The 23,023-nt window shown below is 34.9% G+C and overlaps 2 protein-coding genes across 3 annotated transcripts; both read left to right on the top strand.

The window, feature by feature from the left end:
* Nucleotides 1-802: 802 nt before the first annotated feature.
* LOC138224148 (uncharacterized) lies at nucleotides 803-9,137 on the top strand. Its single transcript, XM_069180614.1, has 9 exons — nucleotides 803-1,097; nucleotides 1,627-1,944; nucleotides 2,530-2,844; nucleotides 5,552-5,602; nucleotides 6,100-6,192; nucleotides 6,662-6,686; nucleotides 7,018-7,061; nucleotides 7,190-7,224; nucleotides 8,806-9,137. Exons 1-9 carry the CDS (start codon nucleotides 959-961, stop codon nucleotides 8,929-8,931), a joined length of 1,146 nt encoding a protein of 381 aa, XP_069036715.1. The 5' UTR covers nucleotides 803-958; the 3' UTR covers nucleotides 8,932-9,137.
* A 1,195-nt stretch (nucleotides 9,138-10,332) lies between these two features.
* LOC138224156 (uncharacterized) lies at nucleotides 10,333-19,333 on the top strand. 2 transcript variants are annotated; one of them, XM_069180629.1, is made up of 8 exons: nucleotides 10,333-10,491; nucleotides 11,675-11,704; nucleotides 12,610-12,924; nucleotides 13,439-13,768; nucleotides 14,992-15,027; nucleotides 16,839-16,931; nucleotides 17,280-17,304; nucleotides 18,565-19,333. In XM_069180629.1, the coding sequence occupies exons 2-8, from the start codon at nucleotides 11,692-11,694 to the stop codon at nucleotides 18,572-18,574; spliced, it is 822 nt and encodes a 273-aa protein (XP_069036730.1). In that variant the 5' UTR covers nucleotides 10,333-10,491; nucleotides 11,675-11,691; the 3' UTR covers nucleotides 18,575-19,333. The 2 variants fall into 2 exon arrangements, with proteins under 2 accessions (XP_069036730.1, XP_069036724.1); XM_069180623.1 differs by lacking the exon at nucleotides 10,333-10,491 and adding an exon at nucleotides 11,443-11,521.
* The last annotated feature ends 3,690 nt before the right edge of the window (nucleotides 19,334-23,023 follow it).

Raw genomic sequence — 23,023 nt, 5'->3', positions numbered from 1 at the left:
AGTCTCAAACATAAGTGCATCTCTTGCTTAACACCCTGAAGATTATGATTCTTTCATTGTCATTTCTTACATTAAGTGAGTATTATTTGTTTGATTCTCTTTGCCATTGTACAATGGGACTTTTTACAAATTAACACAGCATAAGCTTTATAGTGGAAAATCAAACATCCAGCTTTCCAGCTTTTTGAATAATATGAAATGCATCACAAAATACCTGAATCTTTTAATAAAACAAATAAGTTGCTGTACTAAAAGCATTTGAATTTGAATACATTCAACAATTGAAATCGTTGAAAAGTAGAGACGTACAAAAGTTCGATCTGAGAAAATATTTTCTTTTTTTTTTAATTAAGAAATTAAATATTTAGTTAATGTTTCAAATTTTTTGCACTGTATGGTTTTGAAATTTTAATCTGACCATTAACTGCTTTATTGCTTTGTTTTTTCTTCAGTTATGGTTGGGGTTGAAGTGAGACAAGGTTACTCAGGTACAGTATGTTATTAAATTACATATTATTTTATATTTATAAATATTAAACATCTACATACTCTACATACTGTAGATGTAGACAGTCATCTCAGTTTTGTCCTCCATAATTTCTGGAGGTAATAACTACATGTAAATTGTAATTTGCCTCTAGAATCAATAGGCAACACATAACATAGGTATGGAGAATAAGATATTAATATACCTACTGTGGAAAATATTTTATTGACTGCTTACAATCATTGACTATGTTTTTATGAATCTGAAGAAGAGAACATTCTTAGATGTTTGTTTTCAACAGTTTCACTATCACAGCCCATTCTTGAGGTGCAACCCGAATCTATCAATTTACTGGAAAGTGTCTACATTCGCTGTGAAGCTGAGAGGGGAACACAGTGCCACCTTTACACTGATCAGAGCCCAGTTCCTTTGAGATCAGCACCATACAAGTATCAAACCTGTCAGTTCTCTATGACTGGGAGAGATCTACTGGGCAAGACAGCTGTTCAGGATAAAACTGAAGTGCTTCTTAGTTGTGCTGTTGAGCTGATGATAGATGGGCAAGCAGTTACCTCACAGCAGAGTGAAATAAAAAAAATAGAGGTTGTTGGTAAGTCATCGTTATTGGTATTTCTAAAATTAGAACTGTAAAGTGTTTGGTTAGAATTATTCTTTAATCAACTACTGTTTTTACGTGGAGCTGTGCTCTTATTTTTTAGGTGAAAAAGTCTTAGTATTAATTGTTATGTATAATTGCATTCCTCTAATGTAATCTGGACAAATCATTATAAAAAATGGTGTCTCCTGTTATATAATATTTCTTAGTGTTTACGAAAGACATATGACAGTGTTACGTTGCTCCACTCCGTAAAGCACTGAAGAATTGTCCTTTAGACTGTAACGTTCATGAAACATAATGAATAATTGCAGACCTCAGATGTAATCTGGACAAACAGAATAGGATTACAATGATGCATCTTGGTACAGTATATTATGATACTGTATATAATATAATATTTATAAAGGACGCTTGACAGTGTAATGTAGCTTGTCTAAAGGATTAAAGAATTGTGATTTAGACTGTATCTATAATAAAACATAAGGGTTATTAATGAGACAAATCTCATATAATTTACCAGCACTTAGCGTTGGAAAGGTTCAAATTCAAGTAGACCGCAAGCACATTGATGAAGAGGACTATGTTAAACTTCGCTGCGGAGCTGAGAGAGGAACACGCTGCTACTTCTACATTGATCAGAATCCAAACCATATCAGATCTGAGACCTTCAGGGAAGAGTATAAAGTGTGTGTCCTCAGGGTGTCTGGGAAGGAACTGCAGGAAGAGAAAGGTACTGGGATCAGTACAGAGGTCAGTCTGAGCTGTGCTGTTGAGCTTGAAAGTGAGGGGCAAATGATTACTTCATCTCACAGTGAGAAGATCAGAATCAAGGTGGAGGGTAAGTGCAGCCAAATTAATTCCTTCTTAATTTATTTTTGCTTATATAATGTATACATCAGATAATACAGGTATAAATAGGAAGTAATATGGCAATATTATCTTAATTTAAAACAGGGAAAGATGTAGTAATCTATTTTTAATGATGACCATTATCTTTCGAAAGGGAAAGTACATTTGTCTGATTGGTAGATTAATCCAAAAATGCAAAAGTACTGAATATGTTGTGAGTTTTTTGTGTGAACTATAAATCTAAAATGTACTTTTCCATGTAATTTTGCTTCGGCATCTGATTAGAAACTACTGATGAGGTCTCCTGCCTGAATTGCTGTATTTTTTCAGTTAATTAATTACTCCAGAAACTTCTGGATAAATCTGATAAACAGCTCTGAACAGTTGAGCAAAGTTTTGCCAATCAATTTCCAATTGTAACTAATGTTGAAAATCACAGAAATATTTAGTGATTGGATGGTGATTCTTCCCACTCAAGCAAGTGACATTGTTTAAAATCACGTTTTCTTTCTCCTTTCCTCCCTTTTTATTTCTTATCCTGATTAATGAGATACATCCGTTTTTATTCCCGCAGCCAAGTTTGGACGTCTTAGAATTGATATGGATCTGAAACGTATCAACACAGACCAGAATGCTACAATTCGCTGTGAAGCTGAGAGAGGAACACGTTGCCATTTCTACACTGATGAGAGTGAAGCTCCTTTCAGATCAGTGCCATTCAGGGAGCAGTATAAAGTCTGTTCCCTCACTCTGTCTGGGAAGGAGCTGTTGGGACAGAGAGGGACTGGGATCAGGACTGAGGTTGTTCTGAGCTGTGCTGTTGAACTAGGTACACTGGGACAAACATCAACTTCACAACGCAGTAAGAACATCACTGTTGAGGTGGAAGGTAAGAAACAAACCAGTTCTTGTTCTTTCATGCATTTGTTCAGTCATTAATGGTATTTTAAAGATTGAGTACACTATGCACAGGTAGTCTGGAGAAAACATGAATTAAACTTAAAAAAATGAATAATACCATGATGCAAACCAATATTTAACAACATTGCTCCTCAGAACCCTTCTAGTACCATAAGATTAAAAATTCAGGGAAGCTTGTAAAGAGACTAAAACAATAAATATAATATATGTAATATACATATAAATAAATATAATAATAATAATAATAATAATAAGAAGAAGAAAATCCCTAACTGCAAACAAACTTTTCATTGTTCAATGATTGAATGAAACATCAACATTTTGTCAATTTTCTTCTCTAGATTCCAACTAAAAAATACTCATGCATAACTTTGTATCCTCTAAAGGACTGTTTTATAAATTGTCTTTTTCTGTAAGCATTATGGGTCTCAGTAAACTCCATACAAACTAAACAGTTAGAAGATAAATGGTCTTTGAAAAGCCCATTGCCCTGGCACTCTGTAGCGTTTCCAAACATTTCAAGTACTGTACTGTATACTGTATATACAGTGCTAAAGCTACTGTTTTATGATAATAGACCCTTTCATGTTTACAGTTTTTCAACCCAAAAATCCTCAAGCACTTTAGTCATAGAAGGGGACCCATTTCATACATCTCTGAAGCGCAGCAGCCATTTTGTACTGTATCGCCAGCTCACAGCAGATCAGGTTGCGAAGTAAGAAATTACTTCATCAATTAAATTCAAGGAAACCCTTCTCTTTTGAAACATGTCATGGGACATATAGTGACTGGTCATTGGTTTGAGACTTCTGGCCCACAAAGAATACCAGCAGCTGCACCTGTGACCTGGTTTTGCTTAAGCAATTTGTTCTGACATTTACCCTTTTTTAACCATGAAACTGTTCCGTTTGAGCATTTAAGATGAGAGTAAAAATATTTACTTTAAAATACATTTAAAAATTTGTATCATATTTAACTCAACAGAACTGGGATGACTGCAAAGAAGGGAACTGTTTTGCAAGGCTTTGCACATTACTGTTAGAGTAATGTAAGTTAGTGTGATCAGTGCATGAGCAGTAAAGGCACAAGGTTAATTTTTTATTTGATATTGTTTTTATTTTTATAATTTATGGTGTTAGAGAGCTACATTTCATTTACATAAAATAAAGATAAAGATGAATTTGTATGAAATTAATTTCTAGTTAATTTTATATACTATTAGCTGATACCTACAATTTACTGTTTAACTATAGAATAATATACAGGAACAAGTAATAGGTTTATTCCATGCTGAAAAGAGTAGAAAGAAAACACAACGTTTTGGCTGTGAAGCCTTCTTCGGGTGTGAAGTTGTGTTTTCTTTTTTTGGCATGGAATGAACCTTTTACTTGTTCCTTTACAGCCGAAGCATGCCGAAGCAGCTACCCACTTAGGATAATATACTACAATAAACACAACACATATTAAAATCTGATATTTGTTTAAGAATAAGAAAGAAATAAAGGTTAATTCCACACTGCAAAAATTCAAATACTGGACAGTTTTGGCTGTCACACCTTCCCCAGGTGTGTAAAACTAAAATGGACAGGGGTAGAATAAGGAGGAGGGAGGTGGGCAAGGGAAAACAAATGAAACAGGTGAAAATGGATGGAGTTACTGTAGTGAGACAAAAGTATGAACAAACATGTGAGACAGAGGTGTGAAAGGGAGCAATCTGTGAGTTGAAAGGACTTAAAAATAGATTAACCAATCATTGAGTGGCAGGGAAATGTGTGAATCCAAACGTTTTACTACACTGTGGTACATTTATTTCTCACCAGCTGAAAAAAAAGGACTTTTACCTCAATATCCTGAACCATATGTGTTTTTATTTTTTTATTTTTTTTATTTTCAACTCGTACCACAGAAACACCTCATTTCTTTTTTCTTTTGTTTTCTACTGTTCAATGTATTCTGTTCTACTCTATTTTTTATTTCATCCCCACATTGTCTAGAATCCAACAGCAATGTCAAGATACACACCCACTGTACAGTGTCTTTTTCACAGATACTACTTGAAGCTCAGTCCAATTTTCTTTTCAGTGTTTACATTGTTGATAAACATTCTATTTTGGTATCCTTACTAGTATGCAAGATTCTACTGTTAGTCTGTATGTTATTCAGGTTTGAAGGGTGTTCTGCATGACATGCAACTTCTTTGTTATAAAATATGAATTATATTTGGCAACAAATTGGATTAGGTATTGCAAATGACATTTACTCATGTTTTATAAAATGAGTTTACAACATACTGTTGTAATAATATGTTTATGCTGTAGATTAACTACTGTAGATGTTATCAGCAAAACCCTCATCTTTATCTAGTTAAAATAGCCTGGGCCCTAATCTTGAGGTTAGGACTATGTACTTTTCTTACATATAGTACTATTAATAACATACTGTATTAATAAACTACTTATAGACTATAAATATGGAGACCTAAAGTATGACCTGTTATTTTTGATTGCATGCTGTTAACTTGCTGGAAGAAGGTCTACTCAAGGTCCCACTTCAAAATGACTCATAAAACTTTATACTTTCCAGCAACACATGTATGCAAAATAAATAAAAGTCTAAACAGAATAAAATTGTATAGCATTTTAATTAAATACAAATCTGTCTACCTTTTGTTCCAGATGTTACCAAATCAGATGAACTTCATAAAAATGGAATCATAAAAGGAAATTGTGAGTTCACACAATGAATTTTCTCTGTCCATGATGATCTGTTCCTGTTCCTGTTCCTGTACCTGTACATCTGTTCCTGTTCCTGTTCCTGTACATATAGTAGAATATGTCACAGGGACATCTTCTACTATATGTACAGAAAAGCAAGAATGCTATACCTTTACACAAAATCGTTGTCCTATGCCAGAGACGTTTTATTATTTCTTCTGCTTTTGCAAACCAGCATCTCTTTATTTTAATAAAGTACATGACTTGGAGTATCAAGCACTTCAGTGCAACGTCCATTAAAAAACCCGATTCTCCAGAATCCATCTACAGAGAAAGATGTGGAAACCAAGCCAAGTAATTATACCTTAGATTATGGAAATGAACATGAACGTTTATCTAGAGGATCATCTACAGTACCTACAGTAGATGAAAACAACATCATATTATTTTTCGTTGTGCTACATTGTCAGCTTTAGTTAAAAAAAAGATTCTTCCATTTGTTGCTGCAGGGCATCTTCCAAAAAATGTCAAGTGGGCAGCTGTTGGTGGATTATCCTTCCTGATTCCAATGCTAGTTCTGACCTGTGTCTTCTTCCAGCACAGTATGTGTATTTTGTCTTCCATTAGCAATACTCCATTCTTCCTAAAACAGGTTTTCTGAACTCCTACAATACTGTAGCTGTTTCATTTAAACATGATGTAGTTCCTAGCAAAATAATCTGTCACTGTTTTGCCAGTGAGATGGAAAGAATATGTTTTTGTAGTTGATCAGATTAATCTATTTTACTCCAGAAGGCTTTTTGGTCTACGCTGAACCTCATTTCTCTGTTTATACTAGATCAGAGCTATATAATTAACACATATTTTCTTTACTATTTAACATGATAAAATTCCCACAAAACTGCAAATTAGTAGACTTTGGAATTATTTTAATGAATAAAATACTGCATATTATACCATCCAATATCATATACAATACCAGATAACATATGAATTTATTAATTAAAAAAAAACTTAAATTCACTGCACTGGACAATATTTCTCAGGTTGTTTGTTGGTTTTATTTATCAGAGAGAAACAAACATGTCAGTGAAAGGTGAGTCAACATTTCTCAACTCCTTCCATCTTTTTTTTGTGTTAATAGCACTGCCTTGATATCTTTTTTAAGTAATATCGCAAAACAATTGGTTTACAACATTTTTTTTAACATTGTGTTTGCATGCAAATAATGTACAGTGTGTTATGTATACTTTTACCTAAAACACATTTTTATTGTAAACAGATAATATAAAGATGACTACTGCTTGATTTTTTTTTCCATCTTTGAAGATTCCCGTTGGGATTTTTCAAAATATGTATCACTTTTGGATATTCATGAGCTTGTCTGCATGGGCTCTGTTCCTAAATATGTTTGTTGTCTCCCGTAGGGATGTAGAACAGCATGAAAACAGCAATCTTGAGAATACTGTCTGTAAGTATGTGTGAAAACTACAGAATTATGGTAACTGATATAAGGAAAGTAATTAAGTATAGATATTCTTCACAGCTTTCAAATCTTCCGAAGCTTTCTTATGCTTTTTTATTTTCATTTTTTTACAGATGCCAGTATTAATAAAGGACAACAGAGAGTCATGGTAAAAATATCACCAAGGACATGTTTTGAAACACTCAAGAATGTGTATTTAATACCTACAGTAATTGAGCATTATGACAGACCAACAAGTTAATTACAGTATACAGTTAAAAGTGGTTTTTGCTGTGTCTGCAGAATATGTCTAAGACCACATCTCACCTACTGTATGCACTTGCTACCCTTGAAATGGCAAAAAGGTGATAAGTAAGAATTGTGGTTAAACATGGTTATGTTATGTAAAGATGCACAAACATGTGCTGGCAGACATATTGCAATACAAATTCATTAGGTTATTTAAGACCCACACATCATCTCTGAATGTCAACAGTGCTATAATTTATCAAACAACCTAATCAACTGTGTTTAATAAATAAAAAATAACTATTAACATAATTAGGACTACCTGAAGAATTGCATTCATACAGTAACAACTACACAAACTAAAACATTTAAATGCCATTAGAAGTTCTAAAGACCTGATTGAATACAGGAGTTAGACAACTCAGTATTTTTTACATATTAAGCTTTCATGAATTCTAGTTCTGTAACTCATTTTGTGACACAGTAGAACCCAAGAATGATCAGCTGAGTCATAGAGATGGCAACAGTGTCATGGTTGTTGTTGGTGATGATGATGATCTCACCGCTCAATAAAATAATAAACACAGTTTGAGATTTGATATCCACCAACTTGTACAAGTGCAAGAACATCAAAGTAATCCCTTAATCTTTCAATTCAGTAATACCTCACATGGCATGATGTATTGCATCAATATCCTTTACCACCATAGGAGGTCAAACCCCAATGCAGCATATGCAATGATTCATAACTGTCAACCAGTGCCACGTAATCTTGCAGTGACATGTGAGCGACTTTACTTTTACTTCCTGTGGTCCCCCGGCAGCATCTCAGCCTGTGAAATTATGCTGTTTTGTACATTGTATTTGAGCCATTAGTGGATACATTAGACATTGAAAACTTAGTGTACAATATTAGTATAATTTAGGATGAATTATTGGTGACCTTTTAAAGTGTCTTAGAGGAGTTCAATCTTAATCACAAAGGTGGTAGCTTTGTACCAATGGCTCCTCAGCCAAGCACAGGCACCTGTGCCTCTACTTTTACTAAGCAGGATTGTTATCACAAAGACACATCATCAGTAGAGTAAAACTAACCTGTCTCATGATGAACCAAACCCATTTTCTACTAGTGGGTAAACAGTCCCACACTTGGTGTAGGGGTACCTAACTTGAATGCATCGGGAGACCCATAACACATAAAAAAGTCACATTTTTTAAATTTTAACATTTACAAAAGATTTAAACAATGCTGCAATTAACACAAGTAACATTCATCACATCTAATATTAAAATGAAATTTGTGGTTTGAATTCTAAACTGTTTCTATACAGACACATGTACAGTAGAACTACTTTTTTGTTAACATTGACAACCTCAAAGATTTGACAGTAGAACAGCAAAATAGCTAGAAAGACAAAATAATCAAGGCAAATTTTACCTGTTTTATTTGAATAGAGGTGCTGTATTGTAACATTATTTTTCATTTTACTCTTCTTTACAGAAACAGCATGTCACAGACAATGAAGTATGCTATTCCACTTTGATGCATACTGAACGTCAGAAGATAACAGCCCCAGTGATTCAGGTCACTGAAAACTCACAGTATGCCGCTGTGGTGATACACTGAGATACAGTGGTCCAGAGACAGTGTAAGAGGAGAGATTCATGTCTTCAACATCTGTATTAACAAATACATACTGACAATGCTTGTAAACCAGTCCAAAATGAAACAGCAGCTCAATCTCTTTAAGAACAAATTTAAAGTATTTTACTATAGAGTAGTCAGCTGAGGTATTTAAGGATCACTGGTCTTCCTAATTTTATATTGTCAAATCCCTTAATTATGTAACTGAATAATTTAATTAATTGAAACTGTTTATACAGTTATCTCCACAGAGAAATGTATTGCAAATGTATTGTATTTCCTGTATTATAATTTTAGTAAAAAAATAAAAATAAACAAGTAATGCATATTTCTACAAGCAAAGCAGCAATTCTTCTTTCATGAATCTTCCTGATATCTTCTAAGTGTGTCATCCAATTCAAGAGGCCTATCCCGGCAAGAAATGGGTGCAAGTCTGAAATACACCCTGGATGGGATGCCACTCCAATGCTGGGCACACACGAGTAAACACAGACACCCACACACTCAATTATCCCAGAAACAAATTAACCTACCGGTACAGTATGTCTCTGAACTGTGGGCATTGACTGCTGGGAGAACATAAAAACCCCATGCAGATAGCACCCCATATCTGAATCTTTATCATTGAAGAATTGATTCCAGTTTTGTAGGTGGTTTTGTAGTGAGAGAAATTGCTTTTAGAATGTAAAACATCAGCAATCAGCAGTTATATTCAAAAGTAGACTAGGGATGGCACATTTCTTTGCTGTAGCTCAGGAACTACAGTATTTCTTGAAAGCATACAATTTAATGATATAACGATTATCCAGCAAGATACTGCAAAACCACACTGTGGTTGAAATACTGTACCACAATTTTATTCAGGATAGCAACACTCAGAACTCTTAATGTTTTACCATGTCCATTTTCACCTGATCTTCAACAAACAAAACATTTGGAAAACAGTGAAGGCTAGTAATAGAAATCCTTGATCAATGAACATTTGCCAGCTTGTTGGAGCCACAGGACATGTGTGGAAAAAAAAATCCTCAGCTGTCTGTCCATGGATTTACTGTCTAGGATACATACAGTATGAACATAATTATGATTTTGCTTAAAAAAACAGTTGCTTTAGGGGGTCATTCCAGATGCTGTCATTTTCATTATTAACTGTTGAATATGTCTAAACATGCAGCTTGTTGAGGAAAGAATACTGGATTTTGGCCATGTTGTGCTGGCAGAGAGCATTAAAGCTCACTCAACCTGCCAACAGGAGAGAAGTGCTGCAGTTCCTTGGGTTTTCTGGATATTCCAGGCATTAAAGGATATGCCACCACTGCTGTTCCTCTACAGTATTGCTTGACATCTGCGTATGCTCAGAGGAACAGATCTGAACAAACATGTTCTCCCTCTGCATATAAACTTGAATTTCTAGCTTTAAAATGAGCAGTAACTGAAAAATTCCATGAACACCTTAATGAACACTGATTTGTTGTCGTCACTGACAACAATCCCACTGCCAAGCAAGATGTCACTGGTCAGCGCTGGGTCAACTAGTTTCAGGTATGTAGTACTATTACAGATATACAGGGGAAATGCAATGTGAATGCTGACAGTTTTATTCTGTGCTCAAACTATGCTCAGAGGGACCAAAACAGGTTTTGTTTATCTGTCTGTTTTGTTTAGGTTTTGTCTTGTTTGTTTTTTTGTATGTTTTTGTATGCTAGGCTGGCTTACATATTGAAATATCAAAATTAGAAACTAAAATTAACAACGGCAAGGGAGCTTTGATAAGAAAGTAAGATCCAGAGGTATACATATTATTTTATTAATTAATTATATTAAACCTGAGGGACTCTACTGTAAAACTCTCCAGCATTGCATAGGGCCAAATTGATAAGAATGACATTTCCTGGCAAGTGAATGAGGTTTTTGTTTTTTTCCATTTCATTTTTAAGGAAACACATGGTAAGAGCTGTGTTCCGTGTTTTCACCAAATGTGTCAAATAAACCCGACCTCATTTTTAAAATACTTTCTGAATTGATCTACAGTATATGTGATGCTCTAATGATTAAAGAAGCATATATTTTTATCATTTAGCTTTATTAATCTCATATACATTTTAATGGATGGCATCTAGAGACCTATTAATTCACACAGATCTGTTCGTTATTACTTTTTACTGTTTTACAAAAAACAGATGCTTATTTTGGTCTGTAAGAAATCAACCATTAGAGGTTTGGTTAGAGAGAAAAAATACAACATACCGTACCAAACTTGTAACAGTAGGCACTCAAATAATGGAAATCTATTAAGATCTTAATCTCTCAAAGAAAGTAAGCAGAACACATAATTTTGAACTACTGAGGTAGCATTTATTTTCAAATTGTGGTCCATGTCTTTAGGGTACCTGCTTAATAGTTTGAGTTGCACAAAACAGCGTCACTTTACGTTCACTTGGTGTGGGTTGTTATGTTTCCTATTTCTGCTCACTGTGTTCTTTTCACTCAGAGTCACTTTACTGCAGCTGGCACAATTTTACCATCAAAGCTCACAATAAGATGATCTTATTAATGTATTTTTATATGCTGAGTAAGTACATAGTGTAACATTTTAATTATTAGATTTGTTTGCTCTACCATAACTTTTCTTATTATAATAATTTGTATTCTTAGTCAATAATATTTTAATTGTATGTAATTTCTAGGTTAGGATTAACAGAGGTTTTTTGTGTCAAAATTATAGTTGGGGTTGAAGTGAAGATGGAAAATGCAGGTACAGTATGCAATTTATTTCTTTAGTTCTGTTTTATTTCGCAAGAATAATAATGCGAACAGCCTATTAAACATTATCAGTCTATGTATGGTTTTGTCAAATCTGCACACTTGATACGAATTGCGATCATTACAAAAATAAATTTTAGTTGATGATTTTATTGGTGACATAATATTATTGAGCTGGCAAATAGTAGTAAAATCTTTCCAGGACAAATATTAGATTCCCATGAATTCTTTAGCTACAGCAGTTTACAACTGTATATAATTCAGAAATAGATTTGTTTTATTGTATTGAGCAATTGCATAAATAACGGCATGGTTTAAAACAAATGTGAAGGAAGGAACTGTGCATGGTGGAAAGCTAGAACTTTTGGAATTATAGGAATGTAAGATTACTCTGATGAAATCATGCACACTATAGTACCGTTGTGGACAACACACTGTGATGTTAATTCACTACTACATTGATTACAAACAATGGATAACAGGATAATATAAAGTGTATGAGTTGAAATCAAGAAAATTGTTAATTTCTTTAAATTTGGTTTTAGCACAATCTGACAAATAATATAAGTACTGTAGTTATTTGCTGGTGGCTCCCACAGAAGTACAAGGTGAGAACAAAATAAATTATTTTTGACCAGAAGGTCAAACATTGCTCGCTTTGAAACGTGGTTGTTTAATTTCTATATTTTCAATTAGATCTACAAATGATTAAGAAGGCTAGGTTCTACTTCCCAAACTGCGTACAGTATGGTAAAAGTTGTTATTTAAAGGCTAAAGTAATTTTTCTGTATCAACTAAAAATTAAATAATTTAATTAAATAATTAAAATTTTTCTTTTGTTAGATACATTTGCATTTTTAAATTTTGAATAATTGAAATTGTTTGTTTTGCTTTCAGCCTTGATGACAAAACCATATATAGATTCTCCAGTGAAACAAACCAATATAGGAGACAACATTATGATTCGCTGCAGATCTGATGGAGGAATTCATTGCCATTTCTACCACAATCACAGTGCGGTCCCTTTCAAAACAACACAATACAGTGCAAAATATAAGTTCTGTCACCTCTCTATCCCTGTCGAGGAGTTAGTGGGGGACAGAGACTTTGGGAGGAGCACTGAAGTGTCTCTGAGCTGTTCTGTTGAAATGATGATTGATGGACAGCTAAAACATTCACAGCACAGTGATATTAACAAAGTGGAGGTTGTTGGTGAGTTAAATGATAATATGTTAAACTTTGGTTTATTTTAAAAGTGTATTTGTCAGCAATTACGCCTACTGCAATAATCGAAAATTAAAATATAGTGTACTTAAAGTCTGTAGCAAAGGATAATTAATCATCATTATTTATCATCCATTGTTCGGATGAGATATAAAACCAAGGTCCGGACTCTCTGTGGTGTTTAAAAATACCAGGACGTTTCTCAAAAAGAGTAGGGGTATTACTCTAGTGTCCCGGCCAAATTTCCCTCTGGCCTTTACCAATCATGGCCTCCTAATAATCCTCATCTCTAAACTGGCTTCATCACTCTGTTCTCCTCTCCACTGATAGCTGGTGTGTGGTGAGTATACTTGTACACTATGGCTGCCAGCGCTTCATCCAGTTGGGGGGTACACACATGGTGGTGGTGACGTGTATGTGCTTTGAGTCAAGTGTCCAAAAAAGCACTGTATAAGTGTAAGGAATTATTATTATAGATCATATTATATCTTTCCTCCAACAGACAAGCTAAGTCAACTGGAAAGACCTCGTATTGAAGCACACTCCCAGTATGTCAATGAAGAAGATGTTGTCCAAATGTTCTGCTATGCGAACACAGGAACACATTGTCATTTTTACAATAAGTATGACACAGTTCCTCTTGGATCAGTGCCCTACAGTGAAGAGTTTAATTCCTGCAGCCTGGCTCTCCCTGTGAAAGAGCTGGTGTCAGAGAGACACAGTGGGAAGAGTCCTCAGATTCTCCTCAGGTGTTCGGTGGAAGTGAAGCTGGGAGAAACAATGGTGACCTCAAGACGCAGCCAGAGCATCAGAGTAAATCTGGAAGATGATGGTTAGTAATAGTTTTGAAAGTATAGGATTGTTTCTTATTTTTATAGCGAATCGTTATCATTATCAACTACTGTACATACTGTAAAGTGCATTTGTGTCATTTACTTTTCACAGTTTTATTTATCAGAAATAAAGACTTGAGGAAATTAGAATATAGTTTTTGTGAAGCTGGGAGAAACTTACTTTAATAATCTTTCAGCACTTAAGAAATACATTAATCATATTTTAGCTTACGGGAATGGAATGGTGGTGCAGTAGTTAGCATTGCTGCCTTGCAGCACTGGGCTCTTAATTCTGGAACTTGGGTGCTATCTGCGTGGAGCCAGTTTGTTGAGTGCTCCTGTTTCCTTGCTCAGTCCAGAGACACACTAGTAGGTTAATTGGTTTCTGGGAAAACTGGCCTTGTTGTGAGTGTATATCTTTGTGTCTGTGTCTGTGTGTACCCTGCGATGGACTGGTGTCCTGTCCAGGGTGTCTCCTGCCTTGTACACATTGCTTACTGGAGTAGACTTCAGTTCCCCTTGACACTGAATTGAATGGACCCGTTAGGAAATTATAACTCGTATTCTGGCTGGTTTATGTTAAAGCTCAAATTAAAGAGAAACATTTTTAATCTACAATAAGCAGCATGCATAATTCTTTTAAATAATTTGTCTGTTTTCATGCTGTGATTGTATGATTATCTACTGTAAGTGCACCAATTTATTCAATGTTTTTTAATATTTACATGAAAGGATATTTTGTAAGATAATGCATTTTCCGTGTAAACACAAAATTAAAAGAAACAATTCTAGGAATTATATTGTTGTCTGCACTTTCCAATTTGTCAGTAATGGTATTTGACTAAATTAATAAATGAAAAACTATAAACTTGTCTTTTCATTTCTAAGATATCTAATACATGTTACTGCAAATCAAATGGAGAATGGTAGATGGTGATAACATTATATTACAGTTATAAGTTACAAATGTTGCTCTCCTGTCCCATGTGGCTGGATGAGTGTTTGTTTTTCAACTGGATGCAACAACTTTTCAAAACCTAAAAATAGTTCCAAGCCTGTCCTTTCTCTAAAGTATAATGTACAGTATATCTTGCTTTCATTATAACTTACGTCACCTTTTTGTGGACGTTCTTTTTGCTGTTTTAATCATACTTTGTCTAAATTCATTAATATCATTATGTTTGTTTCTAAATTCCTCAAATGTTTCTCCCTATTGTTTCAGGATATTCAGAATCAAATGTGTCCAGAGATGAAGCTGGTGAGTATCAGTCTGCAACAGGGTTCTCCAGTAGCCTAAGAGGTGGGGGTATTTACCTTAAAACTGTTTCATGCTCTTGGGGATGAATTTCATGAATTTCCATCCTTTCATTCTTCTTTCAGGCAAAACATACAACTAATGCAGAAATATATTTTTTTCCTCCTCTACCAAGAACTCAGCAATCACCACAACAAAAAATATCTCAGTTCTGCATTCATAGCCTTCATCAAAGTCATTGCTCTCTGCAGCTACAGACAAGAGTGTCCATGCTTTTAAAAAAAACTGCCGAACCCTGCTCTGTGGTCAGAGCTCAGAGGGTTAATTGACCATTACCACTCAATTAAATTTGGTATCAGTACCAAACAAATGGTTTTGATGTGTTCTTGGTCTAGTTCTTTTAAACATTAATGTGACACATGAAAAATACCGCTACTATACATCAATGATTATAAAATATATTCTCACAAATTTTCACATGGTCAGGATTCCACTGATTCTTGGAAAAGACTAATCTAAAGGAAGCACATAGCATTATTAATCTTATACATTATTTCAGGAGATTTAAGCAAACCCAATGGAATGACTGCTAAGAATTTTGCTTCGGCTTTGTGGACAAGGTGGTCAGCTGTATTGGCTGAAATGGGACAAGGCCAGCAAAAATAGGGTTCACGGAAATTTTCTGAGCAGAGAACGTTCAAACGGAAAGTCTGATGTCTTTTATTTTTATTGAAGAGGGTGCAGGTGATTGGGTGATACCATCATTTAGGACCATTTTTGGTGGTGTCCTAAAACTGACAGGTATCATGATCAATGACCTCACAGACTTTGACAATTCAGAATGTGGGCCCTAGAGTGAGCTGTGATCTATTGATAATATCTTTCAAAATTTGCAAACATTGCAAAATAATTCCATGCTGAATACACGGGATACTCTACTAAGAAAGGTTATTGCTAGCATAGGATCTGGCATAAGTAGAACCTATGGAGAGTGTATTTTTGTAATCACATATTAGATGCGTTTTGTTAATTAAGCTCAATGCTCTTTTGGAAATTCTTCATTTCAGGGCCACTAGTAACTAAAAATAAATCTTATTATGTGTTGCTCCACCAGCAGGTATTTTGTGGCAGGTAATCTGCATATGAATTTCACTTGTCTCTATGGCTGCATGGAATCCACTTTTCTCTTTAGACTGAGCCTCTCTGAAAAATCTTCAGATATATTTGAGCTTGTCTTTGCTTCCTTTCTTAGCATTCTTCAGCCCAAGAATATCTATGGTGCAGACTGAGAACAACCTCACAGCTTAGCAATACTTTGATGCGTCCTTGAGTAAACTGTTTTTTCTAGTCTTGTAAAGCTCTTCTGGAAATGTAAAATTTCAAAATGGACAATGCCAAACCACAGTACCAGGATTACAATCTTAACACAATACGAAGTTCTTAGAACCAGAGTGGACAAGAAATGGGTCCAAACTAGCAGGAAACACATATGATCAGACATCTGAGCCAGCTGGCTGCCCAGGAAGAATGGATGAACATCTTACAACAGTGTATTCATAGACTGATCAGATCTGAGCAGCAACACTGCTAGGACTGTGCGAATACATGGGGAGGTCATACACAAATGCTAATATTATAATACTTTCAGTTTAACAACATGATATCTTTCATATTGAAAACTTGATTCTTTTGTGGTTTTATGTGATTTTCTTTGATATGTATGTCCAGCATATCTCATTAAGTGGGTTAGATCTGACTGTTGCAGTTCTTTTATGGTATACTGTATAATCATGTGCATGTTTGTTTTTTTTCAGGACAATACTCTCATCATTGTATCTGGGTTGCTTCTGGTAAATTACTTTTCCTGATAGCAATGGCAGTTTCATCTATCTTTTATTTCAAACACAGTACGTTGGTCTTTCTTACATTATTAGCATTTTTTATAAATCTTATTCAACTTACTCCGGAAACCTTTGCTCATTCTTCTTAAACCAGCAAGCTCATTTTCTATTGTGTATTTTGGACATACAAAACAGAGATCAAATGAAAGTACGACATACACAATGTAAAAATGCAGCATTTAAATGAAAAGGAATGTTTGATGGAACACATCAGCAAAATTATGTGCTGTGATTTTAATATGAAAGCAAAACAATGCCAAGTAATTATCCTTTTATGTAGACAAATTGCATGTTTTAGAGATAAAAAGAGTTCATTGTAACTGTATCTCTTAAGAATTTAGTTTTATTTTCCAGAAAGAAACAAGCAGGACGGTGATGAGTGAGTAAGCACTTCTAATTCTCAAATTTACAAATAATTTTCTTTGCATTGTTTCCTTGAATTTTAAGTAATGGACTGACATTTCATAGCAAATTTTTAACTTAGCAGATTCAGTTAATTAAGATTAATTTCTGAATCTATGGCATTGATTTGATAGAAGCTTTTTCAACAAGAATATGTAAATCAATACATTTTAATTTACAGATCATATTTACAAACTGAAATTCTGAAACTGGCTTTTGTTTGTTAACTTTGTTTCTTGCTCTACATCTGTACCAAAGCATTTTATTCAGATTCAGAAAATATCCACGGTATTTTGTAAATTGGAAGACAAGCAAATTAGTACATACTGTAATCTGGCATTTGAGAGAGTAGGGCATGTAAATGAGGCTATCAAAACCACCATACAGTACTTGATGAAAAGAGCCATGGAAATGCTACAGAATGGTTATGGATGGAGAGGGAATGAAAGTGATTAACTTTTTTCTTGAACTTGTTCTTGTCACCTACTGTGATATGATACGCCTACCTTGACACATTTTTAATAGAAAAACATGATCGTCAGTGATGGCTCTTAAAGCTCTAAAAGCCTCCTTTAACATATACTGACATTTTCATTGTCAATGTCTTTGGCTTGACCTCCATCTTGAAAAGAATGTATGTAATTGGTTAGGAAATGATGCAAGATCTCAAATACAGATTTGAATTTTGCATTTATATCACACACCGATTCTTACTTCTACCACATTTGTCTAGTCAATGTGTATAATTTCTCATGAAGCTGCAAAATTGAAATTCAAGTAACACTGCTTAAAGTTTGCCACTGGCAATGCAGTCTTACTGAGAGAGTGACTGACTCTAACTGAGAAAGTGACTGTATACTGTACAGTATATTGTACATGTATGTACTGTACAAGTCTTTGTCAGTAATAAGACAATATAAATCTGAATTTTCTCGATTATGGAGATTTGTCTGATAATTTTGTCTGTTGGTCGGTTTTGAAATAATAAATCTTTTGAAGAATCTGTATGTGCCAGTTTTTTAGCTTCCCGTCTCATCTTTGTGCAGCTCTACAGTATTCAGAGTTACTTTCAACAGGAATTGTGATATTATATATATATATCATAATTATTTCGCACCTCTCCTACTGAAGTCTGCATCATGGAACTCTTGATGCAGATTTGTAATTATGCAAATATGAACATCTGCATTCCTCAACTTCAACCAATTTAATTTGATATACTATGTTTTCTTTTTAGACAGATGTGAGTATTGAAGAAGACTGTAGCAACAAATAAATCATCAAGGAATATAGGGTATATTAATTGCCCACTTTGTCCAGACAAAAATGTTTTAACATTTAACAGGACTGGTGACCATCATATTTTTCTTTTTCAACGTTTTCCTGGTTTTACAACTTGTCTGTCTCTTAACAAGTTAGATACTTTGAATAACTTAAATCTTTTTCTATTTGTTTTTCCAAATTGTTTGGAGAAATGAAAAGCAAGGTTGATCCAAATACCTTATACCGAATAATTACCTAATAATGTCTCCTAATAACATTTTGTGGCTGTGTTCATGCTGTGATTGTATGGTTATGTAAGTGTACCAATTTATTCAATTTTTTAAACATTTGTAAGAAAAAATACTTTCAAAGATAATGCACTTTCAGTATGAAGTAAACATAACATTAAAATAAACAATGCTAAGAATTATACTGGTCTGTACTTTACCAAAATTGCAACCTGCTGACGTTTCAATTCAAACAATTCAAACGCCAGGCAAGTAAATATATACTATATGTTTCTTTAAGAGTCTGCCCAACAGCATATTAGAGCTATGAATTATATTCTCTTAGGGGGCTAAAATAACATTCCATAGCTAAAAAATGCATCTTTAAAAATATCTGTGATGTAAAAATCATTGATCTTCCTATGATTTATTACAACTTTTGGAGATGTAAAATAAAGTTTTGGATGTGCTATTTATATTGTGCTCTAAACGGAAATGAAATACTTCATAAACTGATGGTTCTGCGTTTTTTATTCTATTTTTTGTGCTATCTACAGTAGGTCAGGCAAGCCAAACATTTAACAGTACACATCTAGTATTCAGGGCCATGAACATTTTCCGGTGAGATCAAATCGCCACCTGGTTAAATAAATATTATTGAAGTGCTCAGCGGCTTTAAGTATGAGATTTGCACAATGTCATCTTGGTTAATAAATCCTTATACTTACAGTTTGGACATGGCTAGGGTAGCTGTACAGTTGGGAAACAGTACAGTGATCAAGTTTAGGAGCAAGGGGATAGGAATCCTGGAATACCCCGGTCCTCAAGGCATTGGCTTGTCTGTTCAGGGAAGAGATAAGCTGTGAGAATTGTGTATTCCTGATTGTTTGTACAAGACACAGCGATTAATCTTCAATAACCTTTGGTGCACTGACATAGAAATTCTCTACAGATATTGCTAATCTAATCTGGAATACCTCACTATTAAATACCACCCTTTATACCTTTCGGGGGAATTTACCGCTGTTATTATGACTGCTGTGTACATTCAGATGCATGCTAATACTGAAGCAGTACTCAACAAGTTGTAGAGTGTCATCAGCAAATATGAAAACACGAATCCGGAAGCTGTCTCTATCGTGACGGAGGACTTTAACCACTGCAGCCGTAAGAAAGTACTACCAAAAATCTTTCAACATGTTTCTATTCCCACTGGAGGCAGTAACACACTGGTTCACTGTTAAACCATTATTAGAGCAGCATACTGCTCACATTTCGGGAAGTTTGACCACGCCTCCACGGTCCTTCTTCCTGCTTCCATGCAGAAGCTGAAGAGTGTGTCACCTGCAATTAAGATTGTGCAGCAATGGTCAGACGCTGCTGAGCAGGAACTCACAGACTCTTTTGAGATGACTGATTGGTGTACTGTATATTCATAAATTAATCCACTGATCTAAATGAGTATACAGAGGAGGTCACGTCCCACATCAATTACTGTTTGGACAGATGTGTTCCTATCCCAATCAGAAGCACTTGATGAACAAAGACATTTGCTGTAAACTTAAAGCGCACTCTGCTGCCTTTCAGTCAGGTGACAGAGAACTATATAAAAAATCAAGGTATGACCTGGAGAAAGCTATTAAACATACACTGGAGTCTCAATATTCCTGTAAAAAACTGCCAGATTTGCAACAATCATCTAACTTTAGGCAGAATTATCTGAACTGATAAATCATCTAGTTTCATTTCTTTTCTGTAGGACAGAACGTTTTCATAATTGTGTAACATGACAGGTTCGGCAAGGATAGAGAAAGGAACTCAGGCTCTTGTTAAATGAGAATACGGCGCTTTATTATTCGGACATGCATCGGGCACAGCAACCATAACAGAGGGAGAGGAGACACTAACAGCCTACATCACACTGGGGTCAATTCGGGTACAGTTACACAGTTATAGGGTGGTAATTGGGTACATGTGTATAAGGGGTGCAAAACCAGGGAAACTATTTACATGAGTCCGGGCGATCTCGCGACTGTGTAAACCGGTTCCACAATTGGTAAGCACACTTGCCAGTGGCTCTCCTAGTCCCTGCCTTGGCCACTACTATTCCCGTTCTTTCCCTCACTATGGACCCCAGCTGTTGGCTCTTTGGCCGCAATGCCAGGAGAGGGCGCTACAATTGATTAAACCGATCTACCATATTTCACATCTTTCCTTTTGCTCTTTGAATGTTATTGCTCTAATCTTGTCTTATACAAATTATCTTATTACATTTCTTGCCAATTTCACAAATGCAAGAAAGGAAATTGTAAGTACACAATATAGAATGCTAAGTGATTATAAAGTACTTACACTGTATATAAAATATGTGAACAACATTTGAAATTTCACAATCTCCATTATTCTAGGGTTATTAAACAGGGTTTCACCATTCTGAGGACTATTTCTAATCAGTATATTGTTTTTGATTTTCTGAGAAAAACAAACAAAGCAATCAAACGTGAGTCTGCATTTCCATTTCTTTGCCCTTCTAATGCTACTGTACCTTTTTCAATGTCAGTTTATGGAGATCCACAGTAGCTATACTAAATCTTGTCATTTAATACACAAGGTTCATTCAAATGATTAAAATTTTTTAAAACATAGTAGAATGTTTTATAACCTGAGCCAACAGCCACTGTCTGTTGGTGAACTGTGATCTCCACCTCTATAAAAAAGCAATTCCAAGGCCTATTCATTATTGATTGTGGCAACAGTAGAGAGTAGTGGATGAGGCTTTGGGAACCCTAATGTGATCACCGTTCTTCTACTCTTGAACAAGGTTCAGTATATTACCAGATTACTGCAGCAAATTTGAGCTGTGTTAATGGGTACCAAAATATATGGGCAATATTTCACTTTAGGTTTCCATTATAAGTGCTTATCAACAATTCTTAAACATATTAATGATTATATTGCAAATTATAGACTATTTGTTGTCTTTTAGTCTATGTAAATCTTTTTAATAATTATTAATACATGTTTTATAACCGTTCCATCTCATTGTGTATTCTCATTGTACATATCTTGTGTATTTGCTTTTATTGTAGTTGTTGTCAATCTGTAAAGCGCTTTCAGAAGTCACTTTTAAAGGTGCTATATAAAATAAAGTTTATTATTATTATTTACAAAATCTATCATAACTTGTTATTTTAATGTCAATAGAGACACCTAATAAAATCTAAAATGGATACTAATTATTAATATTATATTGACAAAAATAAAAATAGCAAATGGGTATTATTGATATGTTATTGCTTCTATTAAAATGCTATGCTTTTTCTAGTATAACATGTTTATAGATTAGTTATGAGCACTTAAAACAGACATCTAAACAAAAGTGTTACCAACATTTTTAGAGGAATAAAATTTAACCTCTATAAGTTGCTTTTGATAAAGGTGTCAGTCAAATAAAACAACAATTACTTTTATTCACAGAAACACATCTATGTCACTGTTATGGTCGACATCCCTCCTCTAGAGGGCGCTCCAATCGGCTATTGGAATTGGTTTTAGTTTAATTATCTTCCGGTGTGCCTTGTCTGCAATGTTTTCTATATAAGCCTAGAGTCTCTGGTGTTCCGGGCTCAGATTTGCAAGATGGATCGCTGAAGGCCTGCCTATCACCAGGCTATGAAGAAGCCTGAGGGCATAGGCCTTATACCCAGACGTCCTGACCTCTGAGGCTGGGGCTCGTAGCGCCCAGTCCCGTTCGTGTTCCATGCCCGCGTGTTCTTTGTCTTGCCTCCCCATTCCGGGGATTTTATCCTTGTCTTCGTCTTTGATGGATTACCTGGTTAACGGAATATGGACTGCTCTTCTGACTACCTATGTGGACCTGCCTGGACTCGGATGCCTTTGGTTATTCCCCTTGCAGTGGATCACGGACTGTCACTGCTCACTATTGTCACAATAAATCCTTTTGTGTCTTTCCCTGAAGTCTGTCTCCTGCCTCTTCCAGATTAAACCGTCATGCATGGGGTCTTTACTGCAAACTCCACGGGAGGCCAACACTGCTCCCGTAACAGTCCTACAGGCTTAGATGCTTCTGTTTGTCTTTGTGTCTTTTGTACACTTCATAAATATAAACATTTGGTCCTGTTTAGGATGGCTTTGGATGGATTTAGGATGGATTTAGATGCCGGTGGGTTTCTGGTGAGGGACATA

The sequence above is a fragment of the Lepisosteus oculatus genome, chromosome 2 (genome assembly GCF_040954835.1).
Source record: "Lepisosteus oculatus isolate fLepOcu1 chromosome 2, fLepOcu1.hap2, whole genome shotgun sequence".
NCBI classification, from domain to species: domain Eukaryota; kingdom Metazoa; phylum Chordata; class Actinopteri; order Semionotiformes; family Lepisosteidae; genus Lepisosteus; species Lepisosteus oculatus.
The sequence above is the reverse complement of the archived record's forward strand: the minus strand, read 5'-3'. Positions and strand labels throughout refer to the sequence as shown.

Bases quoted from the DNA above. Each gene is read 5' to 3' on its own strand.
- LOC138224148 (XM_069180614.1), top strand. From the start codon at position 959: ATGACTGGGAGAGATCTACTGGGCAAGACAGCTGTTCAGGATAAAACT. The intron at 1,945-2,529 runs GTAAGTGCAGCC...TTATTCCCGCAG, and splicing joins GATCAGAATCAAGGTGGAGG to CCAAGTTTGGACGTCTTAGA. The intron at 6,687-7,017 runs GTGAGTCAACAT...TGTCTCCCGTAG, and splicing joins AACAAACATGTCAGTGAAAG to GGATGTAGAACAGCATGAAA.
- LOC138224156 (XM_069180623.1), top strand. From the start codon at position 11,491: ATGATCTTATTAATGTATTTTTATATGCTGA. The intron at 12,925-13,438 runs GTGAGTTAAATG...TTCCTCCAACAG, and splicing joins TAACAAAGTGGAGGTTGTTG to ACAAGCTAAGTCAACTGGAA. The intron at 15,028-16,838 runs GTGAGTATCAGT...GTTTTTTTTCAG, and splicing joins TGTGTCCAGAGATGAAGCTG to GACAATACTCTCATCATTGT.